This window comes from Mytilus edulis, chromosome 8 (assembly GCF_963676685.1).
Source record: "Mytilus edulis chromosome 8, xbMytEdul2.2, whole genome shotgun sequence".
Lineage (NCBI taxonomy): Eukaryota > Metazoa > Mollusca > Bivalvia > Mytilida > Mytilidae > Mytilus > Mytilus edulis.
The window spans coordinates 16,654,748-16,671,858 of NC_092351.1; the positions used below are offsets into that span (position 1 = coordinate 16,654,748).

Below are 17,111 nucleotides of genomic sequence, written 5' to 3' on the forward strand. Positions count from 1 at the left end.
TATACACCTGCATGCTGACAATTTCCTTTTAAAACTTCTACACTAGACTTTTCATAGTATGAATCATTTAGTTTAAAGGACATATTGGTTTTATTTTGCAAGTCAAAGAGTCTATTCTGTAATTTTAATGTATTTTTCATAGCCTTCAGATTTTGTAAAACTAGTAGCTAATTTTGACTTGTACATCTGACTTACAGAATTTAATTCCTAAATACATTTATTGATAAATTCAATAGAAAATGCCTTTTTTATCTCTGTAATTTACCTTTCATGCTCGGGTCCATACAATTCTGTTTTATGATGTGCAGAATTTTATCTTTAATCAAATCTATTTAGTTCTTTAAATTAATAAATTTCATGTTAAATCGTAAAGAATATACATTATATTATAATTTTATTAATGTTTTTCAGGCTGACAATGATAGAGTTTGGTTCTTACATTCTGTTTACTCATTAAAAACCGACAGACAGAAGAGAGACCTTGCATCTGAAGGGCAGAACATTAATCAACCAGGGACTGGAACAAACATGATCAGGATCAGAACAACAACAAGGCCTCAGCCTGATGCTGATCTGAACCTTTCTAGAAGTGTGGATGAGAAACAATCTAACACAACACTTCTGCCAGTTTTGATTGGCCTATCAATACTGCTTATAATTATTTTAATTCTCTTAATTTTTTTGATCAGAAGACACAAGAAGAGGTCTTCACCACCACCATCACCAACCAGTACAATCACGGTTGTTGATAGGAAAGGGAAAGTTATGGTGGTTCATCTACCAGATTCAAAATCCCCAGATCAGAGATCAGAAGTTTGAGAGTTTATAAATAAATCAACTATTTATATCCATGATCCAATGTATAACAAATCATGAGGTTAAATCATGATAAACTATGGTTGGATAAAACCTGCTGATCTGAGATCGGAAGTTTGAGAGTTTTTATAGAAACCATGTATTTATATCTATGATGCAATACATAACAAATTATGAGGTTTAATCATGATCAACTATGGTTGGATAAGATCAAAATAAGATGTTTAGGAAGATCTTTGAATAATAATTCCCGAGATCAATTTTGTTGTTTCTGTTTAAACATCATTGACTTGTTATGGTGAGGTAAATTTTCATCAAGAGTGGCTAGCTTGTATCAGATCAGCTGTTTGTATGTATTATGTCACATTGTAAAACACTATAATTATTTTTTATGTACAATGAAATTTGAAGTAGTCTCTCAACTGTGGTGGTAATTATAAGAATCCAATTTTATATGCAATTGATCTCAAAATATGATATTGAATGTTTAAAAGAAAGGGTAAACTAACGTTTAATACTGAAAACAAGTAAAACTATAGCATTGAGAATAGAGGGTAAAATACTCATATATTATAAATAAGGATGCTATAAAAAAATTATGAATGTTAATTGTGAACTCAGTTAGGTATGTGAAATTTGTAGCATTTCCCGTATCCATTTTTGGTGAATGTTTAATTACACAGTTTTTGACACTTTATTGATAAATTCCAATATGCTTCATATAGAATTGAAGTTGAACCGATCGTAACTTCTTAAGTGTCATTATTTTGTCCATTATATATTCGTTTTCTAGAGTTATTTCAGTATTTTTGAGACATGGATTTTCTCATTCTTATCAAGTTCAAGTGTTCAAATATAGATTAACATAGTTTTGAAGAAGACTTTATAATGAAAGCAATATTTCTCTGACAATCTTATCCTTTATATCGGGTTATTTGTATTTTTAAATCTTCCAAGGTATTTGAGAATTTGGAGTATCTGAACCCTATTGGGTAATATCTATGCATATTCTAAATTATTGGTATGATGATATTATACTCAAACTGTTCCCGAATTTTGCCTGAAAACATACTGATTATTATTTATTATTTGTTTTGCAATATTCCAATGCCACTTTTCTACATACCAAGTCATAACCTTTTGGTCTCTAATCACAGAAATGCTTTAATTTGGTATTTTTTACAATTTCTGTTTGTTTGAAATTTCAATTTTGTTAAGCTTTATTTCAAACATTAAGCATGTTTGAAATTTTAGCTATGTTAGTGGGTAATTGGTTTAATATATGTTGAGGTGTTTAAATATTTACCAATTTTAATAGTACGGGAAAGTGTGTGAAAGTGACAAGTGCTTGTGACAAGTGCTTTATTGAATAGATGCTCAGGATGTATTCATATATTATTTTTTTTTCATTTTTTGTTTATACCAAAGATTATTTTGATACAAAAATCAAAACTTAATTGCCAGTAATCCATTAAAGAAATACTCAACATCATTTATTTTTTAACATGTATATTTTAATAACATTGATCATGCTAGAAAAAGTATTTAATGATAGTATTTTATAATTAGTAATTACTATGCAATTAATCTTGTGCACTTTCATTCATCTAGTTTAGTTTTTGTGAGTATTATAACCTGGTATCCATGAATTGTTTGCTCAGTTAGACAGGGATCCAGGAAACATGAGAAAAACAACGTTTCAATTGATGGAATATGGTTAAAGTGGTAGTTCATGAAATGTTGAGTTGAAAAATCGGGAATATTTTAAACGCAAGATAAAGACTAGTTAAATATGACTGATAAAAGAACTAATCACAATTTTTCATTTCCCTGCAAAATATTTAATTGATATATCTATTATTATCGCTATTTTGTGCATTTTTCCTTTCATTTTTTTGTGATAATTTTCATATCATTCTACTGGCTTGAGATGGATAATTATCGCTAGAAACTAAGCATGCACGAGGCATTGCTAACGAAATTGAAATGAAATAGACAACGTCGTCATAGGTAAAATAGCGATAAATAGATTATCATTGTTCATCTCAACTCGATTGCCTTTCTCACTTTCGCCGTCCTGGCTCTAGCGAGAAAATCAAATCCGTTGAGATTATCACCAATAATCTATAAATCTCACATAGAATTCCATGCTTAATATATAGTTTTTTTTTAGTATAGAACATTCCCATTCAAAAGTGCAATGTTTTTGTTTGTTTGTTTGTTTTTGTTTGTTGTGTAGATTCATATCTTTTATTTAGAAAAAAATTGTGTTATATACAGTGCTTTGCTCTCTTGTTCTAAGGTTTTAAAGGTGAATTAAAAAAAACTTAAACTTGCAATTGAAGTTTCCATCATTAATTGTTAACCGTGCCCATACTTAGAAAGGTCGGTTGGGAATAGAAGTTTTTGCTCATGTCCATTTAGAAAACATATTTTTATATTGCTGTGAAAGTTGTTTTGTTTTCATTTAGGATTGCTCTCGCTCGCACAGAAATTGGAAATGTTATTTGCACTGCTTAAATAACCATGCATCATGTTTATTTTTCTACAAATTATTCATTTTTTTTTTTAAATCGTGTGTTAACATTGTGCCATATGATTTTGATTTTTTGTGTGTGTAAAATGAACTTATTTGTTACAATCTTGTGCATTGGATAACAGTGTTTTATATAAACAATCAGGATACAATTGAATTTATCATTATTTATTCAGATATATATGTTAATCAGTAACATTTTCAAATTTTCATAAAAAATCCATTCATTGTGTAATTTCTTTAGCAAAGTTATATTACATTGTAATGTCATTGTACTGTTGTGTATGTGTGGTTGTGTTTTTGTAATAAATATGATGAATATAATGATACATTATTTGTTTATTGATTAATATTATACTTTTAATATTCACTATGAATGTTGAGCCATGTACATTGTATTTATTTATCACAGAAAGCATCTACATAGTCATTCAAGAAAGAATTGTATCACTGCAAGGTCAGTGCTTATGTATGGTTATAAAAATTTATCATTTATTTTTTATTTTTATTTTTGGTTGAAAAATAAAAGTAATATTAGTTACAATTTTTATAAATAAAACAATACACAAAATGTTTGTCTATTAACAACAAATGTACAAGTAGAAATTGTATATCTTTTGTTCTTTCATTTTCTCCCAATTGTAAAAAAATGCATTGAACCTTGTTTCCTTTCTTCACAACCTTCATCCTAGTATATGCTTTTACTGTTCATTATGCACCAAATTTGATATTTATATTTAACAATATTTTGTCTAAAATATTTCTAATAGAAGTGCTGAATGCCACAGTTTGACTGTACATGCCTAATATGGTGATGTAGCTTTTGTTACTTTTAAGTGTTTTTGTATTTTTAACATGTTTGACTATGTTATTGTTAAGAATACTCATAATAATCTACGCATTCACATCATGTTTACCTTTTGTGGATACAGTCACTACTGCAATAAAATTGTTTTACAATAAAAATAATAAGATATTTGTGTTTTATTATGACCCACCTAAGGTAGAAGAGAAATATTATTTTTTTTCGGGTTTGTGCAACTATTCCTTCTTATATCATGTATCAAAATATAAGGACTGAGGTCATTTGGGGTCAAACTACTTTGAACTTAGTATGCATGTTCATAATGAATTGAACTTAAAATAAGGTTTTTACCTAGATTTCAAAGTTCACTAATCATAGAAATGTGTAAGTGTGAGCACAGCATATGTCCATTTAACACATATTCCTATTTTCTCATTTTTAGTTTGATGTGTTTTTGACATTACTTGGAATCTACTCTATGTCTGATTGGTTCAAATGTGTCATTGTACTGTGAGCCACATAACAGTTATATAGAAATAAAAAAAGAACTAAATTACAAATTGCTTGAAAGTACAGCTTATTTGAGAAAAAAATATTAAGAAATATAGATCACCCATGAGTAAAAAATATTAAGAAATATAGATCACCCATGAGTAAAAAAATATATTTCACTTTTAATGCAAAAAATGACAAGTTTTAACCAAAGGGAGATAATTTTGAGCTTTTTTCAATGATATAAACATTTTAAAAATCATCTGCAGCCAAAACGAATATTTTATTTGGTTGTTTTTTTGTACCATATTATAAAGTAACAACTAATAGTGCAATAAATAAAATTTGTAATGAAATTTTTTTTTTTAATTTTTGCTGAATTTTTTGTACCCTCAAGCCTTCTTAATGGCAAAATAAAAAGCTCAAACACATCAAACAAATGAACAACAACTGTTATATTACTTACTTGGTACAGGCATTTCCTTAAGTAGAAAATGAAGGATTAAAGCTGATTTAATAGCTAGCTAAACCTCACACTTTTATGACAGTCACATTAAATTCCTTTATATTGACAACAATAAATGAACAAAAAAAATCCTTTATTGGTACTCAGAATCTATTCTTCATGAGATATACTTTTGATACAGAATAAAGGATTATATTACAATAATTGAAGAGTATGGTACCACAATACAATATTAATATGCTTTATTTCGAGAAGAGAATCGTAGTCATGATGACACTACATCATCAACATAGATACATTCATACATCCATTTCATGCGAACGTGTATTGGGCCGGAATGGACCTGATACCTCCCGGTTGTTATCGACTTCGAATCAATCAACATTGCATCAATCAGTCGGAAGTGTAATCAGTAATAAAGGCAACCTGGATTCATACAGAAATGGTAAAACAATTAAACCATTGCATCTCACGGCTCTTCTTCAATTAAAGAACTGAAGCTCATCTTAACATACATCATATTAATAAGAATAGACACATATACTATTAATCGTTAAAGGTATAATCATCTATACAAAATCAATGAAATGGAATACAAAACATCAAGAAAAAGTGCAAAAAAGATACTAAAAGGGCTAAAATAACCTTAAGACACAACACAAAAGACTACAAAACAAAACGTGACAAAATATTATGGCAATGCATCACATCAAAGCGACAGGAAACCATTGGTATATCAGCAAATTAAACAAAATTGAGCATTGGTAATTGGTTACAAAGAAAAGGCAAATGTATTGTTAAATCAAATCATTTTTTTCTCGCTTGACGGAGTCAAAAAGCGAGACATCTATGCTGTTTCCGGCGGCGTCGTCTTCAATGTATTAGTTTGTAATCAGGTCTTGTTTATGGTGAACCACAAGCGGTAGGTCAATCATATTTGGTATGCAGTTGTCTAAGCATTGGCACATTTCATTTCACTGGAGATTATTGAGCCCTACTCCCTTAGTCATGGTCTATTGACTTTGAAACTTATGCTCATTTAGGACTATTTACCGGATTTGTTATCAGGAGCAGGATCTGCTTACCCTTCCGGAGCGCCTGAGATCACCCCTAATTTTTGGTGGGGTTCGTGTTGCTTATTCTTTCGTTTTTTATGTTGTGTCATGTGTACTATTGTTTGTCTGTTTGTCTTTTTCATTTTTAGCCATGGCGTTGACAGTTTATTTTCTATATATGAGTTTGACTGTCCCTCTGGTATCTTTTGTCCCTCTTTTATATTATTAATGTGTGGTTATGTCAGTTTAATGGGAACCACTGGCGGTAGGTCAATGATATTTGATATGCAGTTGTATAATCATTGGCATATCTAATTTCCATGAAGATTATTTGGCTCCGTCCCATTAGTCATGGTCTATTGACTTTGAAATTGATTGGATTAGTTTAAGATAAACTGCGAATTTTAAGTCAATGATATTTGATATTTAAATTTAATGGCATTTGTAAGTATTGTTTCCATGGAGATAATATAGCCCCACCACTCTTCACGGTTCATCGACTTTGAAACTTTACATAGTTAACAAATTAATATTTGTGTTTTGTTTTGTATAAAGGGGACGACTGAAAGTCAATGGTATTTAGTATGCAGTTGTATTAGAATTGGCTCATCTCATTTACATGGAGATTATTTAGCCAGAGACATATATATGTCTCTGATTTAGCCATGTACCTAAGCCATAGTTCGTTGCAAAATCAAAATCACAAAAACAAAAATCTCTGTCGTGACAGTTTATTTTCAAATGACAGAACATTAAGCACCATTTATTAACTAGATAATGGTATGCCTTCACTGATGATAACGTTGCCGAGAAATACAAAATCATTTGTCAACAAAAGTTTTAAAAAATCATTCCGAAAAATGACCTGTGCTTAGACTTATTCTTCTACGATCAATTTCCTTGCCTATGGATTGGATAAGATAATGTCATGTTCATTTCTCCTTAATATCACAACCGTATTAACCAAAACCAATAATACAAACTAAGGAGAACATATATACAATAAGAAAATAACAACTCCGTTCATTTCACCTGCGTGACATAAACATTACGTGAACATATATACAAGCATGTTTTACAAAATGCGGAGATCAGAATTCTTACAACACTCTGGCATATTTCGATTACTAAAAACTATAAAATCACAAAAAAATTGAGCTACGAGGAAAATTCAAATCAAAAGCTCAAACAGATCAAACAAGTGAAACTGATAGCTACTGCTCACTGATGATACCCCCGCCGCAAGTGGATAATTTAAATAGTGTAAACATATGCAAGTGTTCGGTAAACAGGAAGTTGAAAAATACTGCATAGAAGTAATCCGAAGTTTGTAATGACAAGACATGGTCTATGTTGAAACATAAATCAACATCAGGTGAAGAGAAACTAATACCTAGAAAAAAATGTTCATGTCTTTAAAAAAAAAGTAGACTATGGAGCGATCAAAATAGAAACAGAAACTTTGGTTAAATTATTTATTGAGACACAACCGGAATGTATGGATATGAACTAAATGCGTTTGGAACTTAAGACAATATATATAGATGACAGCAAAACATATACATCAAAGGACAATCATTTACCGACATGAACACCATTGGATAGCAATAAAGATAAGTTACAATGATCAGAAAAAGGGACAAAAAATATAATAAAGGACAAGGTAAGATAAGTGAACAATAGAATTAAAAATAAAAAATCGATGTAAAACAGCTTAACACCATAACACAGCCCGTATAAAGTACATAGCAAGTCTAAAACCAGAATGGTAATAGTGAAGTGCCCAGTAGGGACACTGCGAAAATATTTAATTTTCTTTTTTTATTGCTGGTATTGGTGAGATGTTGAGAGTCAGTTTAAAAAAATTTAAGGCGGCAGTAGTTTACAAATGTTCAAATATCTTAATTCGAAAAGAAAGCGACAAATTAACGTGTCAAGCAAAAAAGAGAATCGCACGAACTATAAAAGTAGTTTAACTAATAAGCAAAATCATCTGGACGGCGTAGTAACACTGTAAATAACAGTTATATACTACAAGAGTGCACACGTTGAAATGTTTCGTCTTTTTTTATATATATATAATCATTGATATTATGTTGAAAGTCCAAAATATAAAGCTCTATTACACTGTCACATTAAACAAAAAAACTAAAAAATTACCAATGAACCATGAACCATGAAAATGAGGTAAGGGCAGATGAACCATGCTAAGCAGATATGTACAGCTAACAATTCTTCCATACAACTAATATAGCTGACCTATAGCTTATAGTTTAAGAAAAACAGACCCAATCACACTGATCAATGAACCGTGAAAATAAGGTCAAGGTCAGATAAAACCTGAGCGACTGACATCGAGATCGTAAAATATTTCCATAGACCAAATATAGTTGACCTATTGTATATAGTATTAGAAAAAAGACCAAAACTCAAAACTCAACTATAACCACCGAACCATGAAAATAAGGTCAACTGGCAGTTGGATATATACACCATACAGTCTTTCCATACACGGAATATACAAGAACATTGCTAATAGTATCCGAGATATGGACTTGACCACCAAAACTTAACCTTGTTCACTGATCATGAAATGAGGTCGAGGTTAAGTGAAAACTGTCTGACGGGCATGAGGACCTTGCAAAGTATTCACATACAAAATATAGTTATCATATTACTTATAATAACTTTTTTTCAAGTAGAACTTTTTTTTCAAGTAGTCACTGAATCATAATATTGAAGTGAAGGACATTGGACTGACGGAAACTTTGTAACATGAGGCATCTACAAACAAAGTATGAATCATCCATGTCTTCCACCTTCTAAAATATAAAGTTCAAGAAGTTAACTAACGCCGCCGCAGCCGGATCACTATCCCTATGTTGAGCTTTCTGCGACAAAAGTCTCAGGCTCGACAATAAACCATGCTATTCCACTTACATCCGAAAACATGATTACTCAAAGTACTCGTTTTTCAAGGATATTCATAGTCTTGATGAAACAATTTGATAATTTGATATGGCAGTGATTGTTTTCGCTTATTAATGCTCTTATCACTTCCTAAAATATCACCTAAAACTATATTCTGCACCAATTGTACAAATGGGTAACTCACTTCATTCACCTTTTTATTTCATTTCAATGTTTTGGATCTTATTATTGAACAGTACATTAATGTTTTTTAAGATTTACGCATATTTGATAAAAAATGACGGAGTTTAAATACTATATCAATGAAAGAATTACACCGCTCTTTTTTTTATCAAATTTTAATTAGAGAGTCCTATACAGTGTCAACAAACAAATCTGTAATCAGATTTTTAAAAGGATCGTTTCATTAAATTCTTTTTGGTATAAATTAGACCTCTGTTTGATAAGATTGTGCGGAATTGTAAAATACTGAATTTCTTTTGTAAAGGTATATTCACAGCAACAAGCAGTGATATGGATTATATTTATACTTTTATTTTGAAATTGAAAATCACGGTTTTTTTTTTAATGTTATGCGTCAGAATTAGTGCTTTTCTGGATTACATTTAGTTTGCTAAAGATCTAACTTCACAATTTTACATTTAAACTAAAATTAAAATTCTACTTGCGCCAAATAAAATCAAAAGCATAATAAAGGAAAAGAAATTCATTTTCAAATCCCACTAAACCGGGAGTAAACAATAAGAGACACGTCACATGTATTTCTAAACGTCATGTATAACGACGTCAGACCAAGACAACCTCATTATCCCTGATAAATGAAGTGACACCGGTATTGTTAATAGCGTTATCGTAAAATTTCGTGAAATTTAAAAAGAATATTAGCAATCGGCATTTTTACAAAGGTTATTATTTGTATTAACATTCTGCGCACGTTTATAAACATCAAGTTCTATTTTTTCAAATACGTCTAAACATTAAAACATTTTTTACGATTTTAGATTTTAATTTGATGTGCCGGCAGAGTAATACATTACCAGGGGCGAATCCAGAAATTTGTCAAGGGGAGGTAACTTATGAACTCTTAAAAAATCTTAATTTCATTTTATTGATAATAATGTCGTGAAAATAGTAGCATATAGTAGAATATATTTACGCCAGACGCGCGTTTCGTCTACTAAAGACCCATAGTGACGTTCGAATCAAAAAAACTTTAAAAGGCCAAATAAAGTATGAAGAGTTAAAGAGCATTGAGGACCAAATATTCCTAAAAGTTTTGCCAAATACAGCTAAGGTTATCTATTTCTGAGGTAGTAAAGACTTAGTATTTCAAAAATTTAAAGTTTTGTTAACAGATAATTTATTTTTATTAAAATATCAATGATAACTCTAGTCAACACGGAAGTGCTAACTACTGGGCTTGTGATACCCTCGGGGAAATAAATCTCCACATTCAGTGTCATCGACCCAGTGGTTGTAAATAAACTCATCATAGATAGCAGGATTAATCTTTTATATTTACGCCAGACGCGCGTTTCGTCTACTAAAGACTCATCAGTGAAGCTCGAATAAAAAATGTTTAAAAGGCCATATAACGTATGAAGTAAAGCAAACGGTTAAACAGGACTTACAATTACACTGCTGTCTGTGTGTAAAATCGTCCGTCATCCCGATTAAACGTTAGTTTGGTCTGTATAAGGATGTGCAATATCAGTGAAGGTTATGAATCATAAATTTCAAACCCAAAAAGATCATATTATATACACAGGGCTCCTTCTTCTGCAATGCAGTACACACTCCCGTTGTACTGAATCAGTCAATTCCTCTTTAATTTATTTCATCAAAAAGAGGGGAAAGTTATTGTTTGTTTCCTGGTTAAAAAATGAGTCCTTATCGAATTATGTTTTTGTTAATTGCTATTTGTCGTGTTGATTGCTCCGCAAGACCCAGTCTGTGTATACATTTACATTGTATGTTTGTTGGACATTGTTTAGTTTTTAATGTTTAAAAATATCATTTTTTTTTATGTCACAAAATATAACTGATCTGAAAGAAACGCTATCCTGTTTGCAATTATACACAATGAACTGTGTTACAACCCTAGATAAAACCAGATTAACGAAATGTATATTCAGAGCAAAATGTGTTGCATGGTCTAGAGCGTTTTCTTTAACAAAATTAGAATTTTCTTGAGAAAAAAGTATACATGACTTTTATTTAAACATATATGTACAATTTACAGAACATTGCAACTACATGAAACCAGTACTCAATATTTTTACCTCTTCAACTTTTATTATAGATGTTGAGCAAACCACATAAATATTTGAATTACAACTAGAAAGATAACAGGTCTCTTATGTAAAACTTGATTGTAAAATCATTTTTTTTCGAGGTCTTTTCCAAGTCCAACCATATCCTCAGGTTTTCTAATTAAGGACTTCCCTATGTCTAGTCCTCCCTCCCGAAGAGCCTGCACAACTAAGTCGCAACAATTGTTCAGCAGGAAATGGTATCCTCCACCATCCTTTATTGTCTGCCACCATCTCCGTATTTTTTCTACATCTATGACACTATTCCTAATAGAGAATGCATGCGTATAGTGACGGCCTGTAAAATGGTCTCTATCATCTTCATAATTAACTGGTAAATGTTCTTTAGTTTTCCCATCACTCTAAAATAACCCCCATAAATATTAATACGTATGAAATCATCTCAAATCAAGGTGTCTCAATGTGAATGCACCTTTATGACCATACAATGACACCTAATGTGTGGCAGTGAAATAATTCACGAGGACTTTTCTTTCGAATACAGTACTTTTTTTCTTCGCCTAAGAAAAAAGCAGCGTAACATTAAAATTTTTGCGACCGTGCGTTCTTCCGTCCAATATCGATTGAAAGTTTTTGTTTTTAAGTAGGTCTTGGTCACATCAATTTGAATCTTAGAATATATGTTCATAAAAAAAATCACTGTTCACTGAACAGTTTTTCTCTCCCACTGAATAATCCAAATTTTGGACTATGTTGAACTCATCTATCCCCCGAAGTAGAGACATCAGATACAGTTAAGTCTGGCTCATATCTTGACTCTCATCTAGACATTTGACAATGATGGTCGGTTGAAAACAAAACTTAACGACAACAGAGAAGATTTCAGGTTCCCAATTTGGAACTTTCTGTTTCTATGTTGCAGCATCCCAGCAGCGCTTGTATACAGAGTACATCTCTACCAATATATACCATATAACCGGGCTTGTATTTCCTATCATGATTTCCTTGATACAAGATTGCTGCCCACAAGGAAGCTATTAAACAATGAGTTCAAAATGGTGAAACTTATTTTTTACGGACACCATTACGAGTTAGTTGGCCGTTACAAAATATCTGTTTCTAATTATTTTCTTCATAATGTTTGATATCGGATATTTTCCTAATGTCGTTACTACAATTCCGTTCACTTTCCACCAATAAAACTATTTTTAAAACGGGTTTGTAATAGCATGAGCAACACGACGGGAGCCACATGTGGAACAGGATCTGCTTGCCCTTCCGGAGCACCTGTTTTCACCCTCAGTTTTTGGTTGTCTTTTTCTTTTTTAGTCATGGCGTTGTCAGTTTATTTTTGATCTATGAGTTTTTTTATGTCCCTTTGGTTTATTTTTTGCCCCTGTTTTAAAGTTTTGATTGTCTGATGTTGTTTGTTGTCACATCAAATTGAAACTTTGTACACATATTCTTTTTTAGGAAACTATTTTTAAAACGGGTTTGTAATAGCATGAGCAAAACGATGGGAGTCACATGTGGAACAGGATCTGCTTGCCCTTCCGGAGCACCTGATATCACCCTCAGTATTTGGTTGTCTTTTTCTTTTTTTAGTCATGGCGTTGTCAGTTTATTTTTGATCTATGAGTTTTTTTTATGTCCCTTTGGTTTATTTTTTGCCCCTGTTTTAAAGTTTTATTGTCTGAGGTTGTCTGTTGTCACAGCAAATTGAAACTTTGTACACATATTCTTTCTTAGGTGTTATGTATGGCGCAGAATCAAGGTCATGCATATTTAAAATATTTAGCATATACTTTATCAGTTTCAACACATGCTGAATTCATCTAACTATATGCTCATTTTTTTACAGCATGCTGAATTGAATGAATTTATGAGTAAACAAATTAAAAGAAAAAGGACAACGCCACACGTGGGAGTCATTTTCTACACCCACTGATTATGTATTTGCTTAGTTTACTTAACTAAGACCTCTGCCCTTTATTTCTACATTTATTACGAATCGGTGACTAGGAATCGATAAACATATTTCATTTCATAATTGTTGATAAAAACACCATGACTACAAATTAACTTTTGGGTTTTGATACCGAAGGTTACCAGAAAACAACTAACACAGAATCATAGAGCACGTAATAACTAAATGAGATGTTAGTGCGACGTTTTAATTGTTGCTTTCTTTTTAAATGTTTTTCTATTTCTAATTATTTTTTCATAATACTTAAATGATTTAGTGAATAAGTTATAATCTTTTAATTATCGTTTGTTCTCATCTCGATTTTCCCTATGCACTTGAGTTTGATGAAGTTCAAATTAGAAGTGTCACGAATAAGCTCTGCATACGGAAAGGATATTGGCGAATTAGAATACAGGAGGACATTGCACCAATAGAAGTACATTTGGTAAGATTTAACAAAAATAAGGACTTTCCTTTTAAAGAAAGTCAATTTGAATATGTTTTGTAGTACAACTTAGCTATAAAAGTATATAAAACATATCTTTTCCTTCTAAACTTGAAGGATGTTATGGCTGCAAGTAAAAGAATTTAATAGATAAATTCATTCTATGCTTGTTAATGGTATAAACTTTTTTTATGTCTTTTCAATTTTGTTTAAACTCATATAAATTAATTTTGGATGTAACGCGTCTTCTGACTGGCTGACGTTATTTTGTTATGAGCCCATAGACATAATTTAGTCATATGACCGTGACGTCATCAACATTTTTTCATGGTTTTCTACGGTTTAAAATACAATTTAGAATTAAATTATAAGAAATGACTGTAATATTTCTTCTGTCTATTCGAAATAACATAAAAAATGTGGTGCACACTGTTAAATTACCCGCTACGCGCGTTATTCAGTGTGCACCAAATTTTTGATGTTATTTCTTCATAGACAGAAAAAATATTACAGTCATTCCTTAAATATTTTACTGTCTATTATTTAAACATACAGTTAGAATTAATATACCAAACTATCTACCTTTTTCTTTTTCATACTATTTTTAGATTTATCTTCAGTCGGCCACCAACTTATGTAGGCACTATTGTCATTTAATGACAGCGACGCATGTCCCCAGCTTCCCTTTTCTGCTGTCCATACATACATAACTGCCATATTGGAATCCCAACAGTTTTAACTCTACTGAAACATAAAGGTTGAATTACTTAAAATTCTCTGATTGGTAAAATTGAAAATAACACTTAATAATTTCATGTGTTTGAAACTCTCTTCTGGATTTACCATCTTAAAGAACACTTAAAGCAAAATATCTGGCGGTCATGAATGTACTGGAATCGAAACAGTAGAAAAGATTATTAACCCCAAAAAATAAGACCTCAAAATAATATCCAAATCAATTAAAGGTGAATTTTACTTGATCATGAGTAAGTTGAAACCCTAATGCTATTGGATATCATCAGGAATGCTAAAAAGACTAATATTTAAAAGCAGAGGACGAATATGAATTTAAACAGTTGAAGAGTTATATGACCAGACAGGAAATCAACAGAACCAATTCCATCTATTTAGGTCAACTTGGTCTGAGGGATGTTTAAATGTTCGTTCATTAATAAGCTAATTTTTTGTTACAAAGTGGGTCAAAAAGCTTATCTAAGAACTATGTAGTTATCTGAAGTCTGCATGGAAATTAAGATCACAATTTTTCCGGTTATATATTGTACACATGATGTATGTGTTATCAATAGTTATCTCCACTTTTTATTTAATTGTTTTCTGTATTCTGTCATATTTTTCATATATGTTACAGTGAATTTGTATAATCAGGGATTCTGTAGAATCCCTGACTTTTCAGGGAATATGTAGAATCACTAAAATCATTAGAAATTATATATAATCCCTGAAAACGACCACTGATTTTACATAATCACTGATAATTTTAATAATTATTCTACAAATTCCCTAACATGAATTCAGGGATTGTCAATAATTTAAGGATCTTTTGTTTGAATAGTTATCAAAAGTACCAGGATTAAAATTTAGTACGCCAGACACGCGCTTCGTCTACATAAGACTCATCAGTAACGCTCATATCGAAATATTTATAAGGCCAAACAAATGCAAAGTTGAAGAGCATTGAGGATCCAAAATTCCAAAAGGTTGTGCTAATAGTTATCAAAGGTACCAGGATTATAATTATCGTTTGATATATATAAATACGGCTAAGGTAATATATGCCTGGATTAAGAATATCCTTAGTTTTTGTAAACAAGAAATTTATAGAAATGACCACATTATTGATATTCATGTCAACACCGAAATGTTGACTACTGGGCTGGTGATACACTCGGGGACGAAAGCAGTGGCATTGACCCAGTTGTTTAAATAGTTATCAAAGGTACCAGGATTATAATAAAGAAAAAATAATATAGACAAATTATCATTTGTTCTCTTATATGCGTTGCCAGATGAAATAATTTTGCTTTTATACACAGAATATGATCTTAAAGATATATCAAACATTTCTGTTAGGCATGTCGTAAATTCTGATTCGATATGTGAATGAAAAATGTTTTTAAATGTCAATATTGTGGTCAAAACAGATGTGAAGCATATTATTTTATTATATTGTGTTTAACATTTTAATATATTGTGCCTTACATTTTTTAAAAATGGGGTTATCATTTTGATATATTGTGCTTAACATTTTACAATTTATGTTTATAAGGATGTTTTAATGTGATTTTATAGAATAAATTATTGGACTTTTATTCATTTTCTTTATAAATAATATATAAAAAAGAAGATGTGGTATGATTGCCAATGAGACAACTATCCACAAAAGACCAAAATGACACAGACATTAACAACTATAGGTCATCATACGGCCTTCAACAAGGAGCAAAGCCCATACCGCATAGTCAGCTATAAAAGGCCCCGATAAGACAAAGTAAAACAATTCAAACGAGAAAACTAACGGCCTTATTTATGTAAAAAAAATGAACGAAAAACAAATATGTAACAAACTATTTCCAAATTTCAGTTATTATGTATAATCCCTGACGTTTTTTCTAGGGGTTATACATAATCCCTGAAAATCTTAGTGATTACATATAATCCCTAATCAGCCTTCAATTACTTATACAAATTCACTGTAACATATATACCTTGTTATTTTGCTACAGCAATGTTGTTGCTAATGTAACAAAGATTCATTCATTCGATAACATTCATTATCGGACAATTATTGAAGGTTTGTTATAAATCATGTCAGTACCAATGTTCCAAAAAACTGACTCCAGCTGATGATACCCTCGGACTCGTAGTTCTCGTGAAATGGTATCGACACAGTGTTTTACAAAAAAAGTGAGTAGAACTACTTGTTAATAAAAGTTAGTTCTTTACTGTACTGATTTTATTAACGTTTGTAATATTTCTGTCATTATTCAAATGATCGAGAAGTAGGATTAACATAAAAAAAATCATTCTCCTTGCAATATAATATTACAAAAAAGACCCTAAACATCATATAACTTGTAACATGAACAGCAATGAAACGTGGTATTCGATATATGGGACAAACAAGACGAAAATTATCAAATGAACAAAAGAACATCTAAATCTGTTTACCGGTTCCAGAGACATTAAAAAATAAAAGCTAGATTTACCAATCTGTATACCGGTTCCGTAGGCTTTAAAAATTATAACAAACCTTCAATAATTAATTGTCCGATAATGAATGTTATCGAATGAATGAATCTTTATTA

General features: G+C 30.9%; 2 protein-coding genes across 2 annotated transcripts in view; one reads left to right on the plus strand and one right to left on the minus strand.

Moving 5' to 3' along the window:
• The window catches only part of LOC139484941 (extracellular matrix protein 3-like), a 71,266-nt gene extending 66,938 nt beyond the window's left edge, over positions 1-4,328 (plus strand). The window contains exon 24 of the mRNA XM_071268996.1: positions 412-4,328. Coding sequence (XP_071125097.1) covers positions 412-819 — 408 coding nt within the window. The 3' untranslated portion in view covers positions 820-4,328. The remainder of the gene's footprint in view (positions 1-411) is intronic.
• A 6,977-nt stretch (positions 4,329-11,305) lies between these two features.
• LOC139484942 (uncharacterized) lies at positions 11,306-14,556 on the minus strand. The gene is made up of 2 exons (XM_071268997.1): positions 14,368-14,556; positions 11,306-11,775 (listed from the first exon to the last, which is right to left on the minus strand). Exons 1-2 carry the CDS (start codon positions 14,500-14,502, stop codon positions 11,482-11,484), a joined length of 429 nt encoding a protein of 142 aa, XP_071125098.1. The 5' UTR covers positions 14,503-14,556; the 3' UTR covers positions 11,306-11,481.
• Positions 14,557-17,111: the final 2,555 nt, after the last annotated feature.

Excerpts from the sequence above, each read along its gene's own strand:
- LOC139484942 (XM_071268997.1), bottom strand. The coding sequence starts at position 14,502 with ATGGCAGTTATGTATGTATGGACAGCAGAAAAGGGAAGCTGGGGACAT. Across the intron at positions 11,776-14,367 it reads ATAGTATGAAAAAGAAAAAG|AGTGATGGGAAAACTAAAGA; the intron begins GTAGATAGTTTG and ends GGGTTATTTTAG.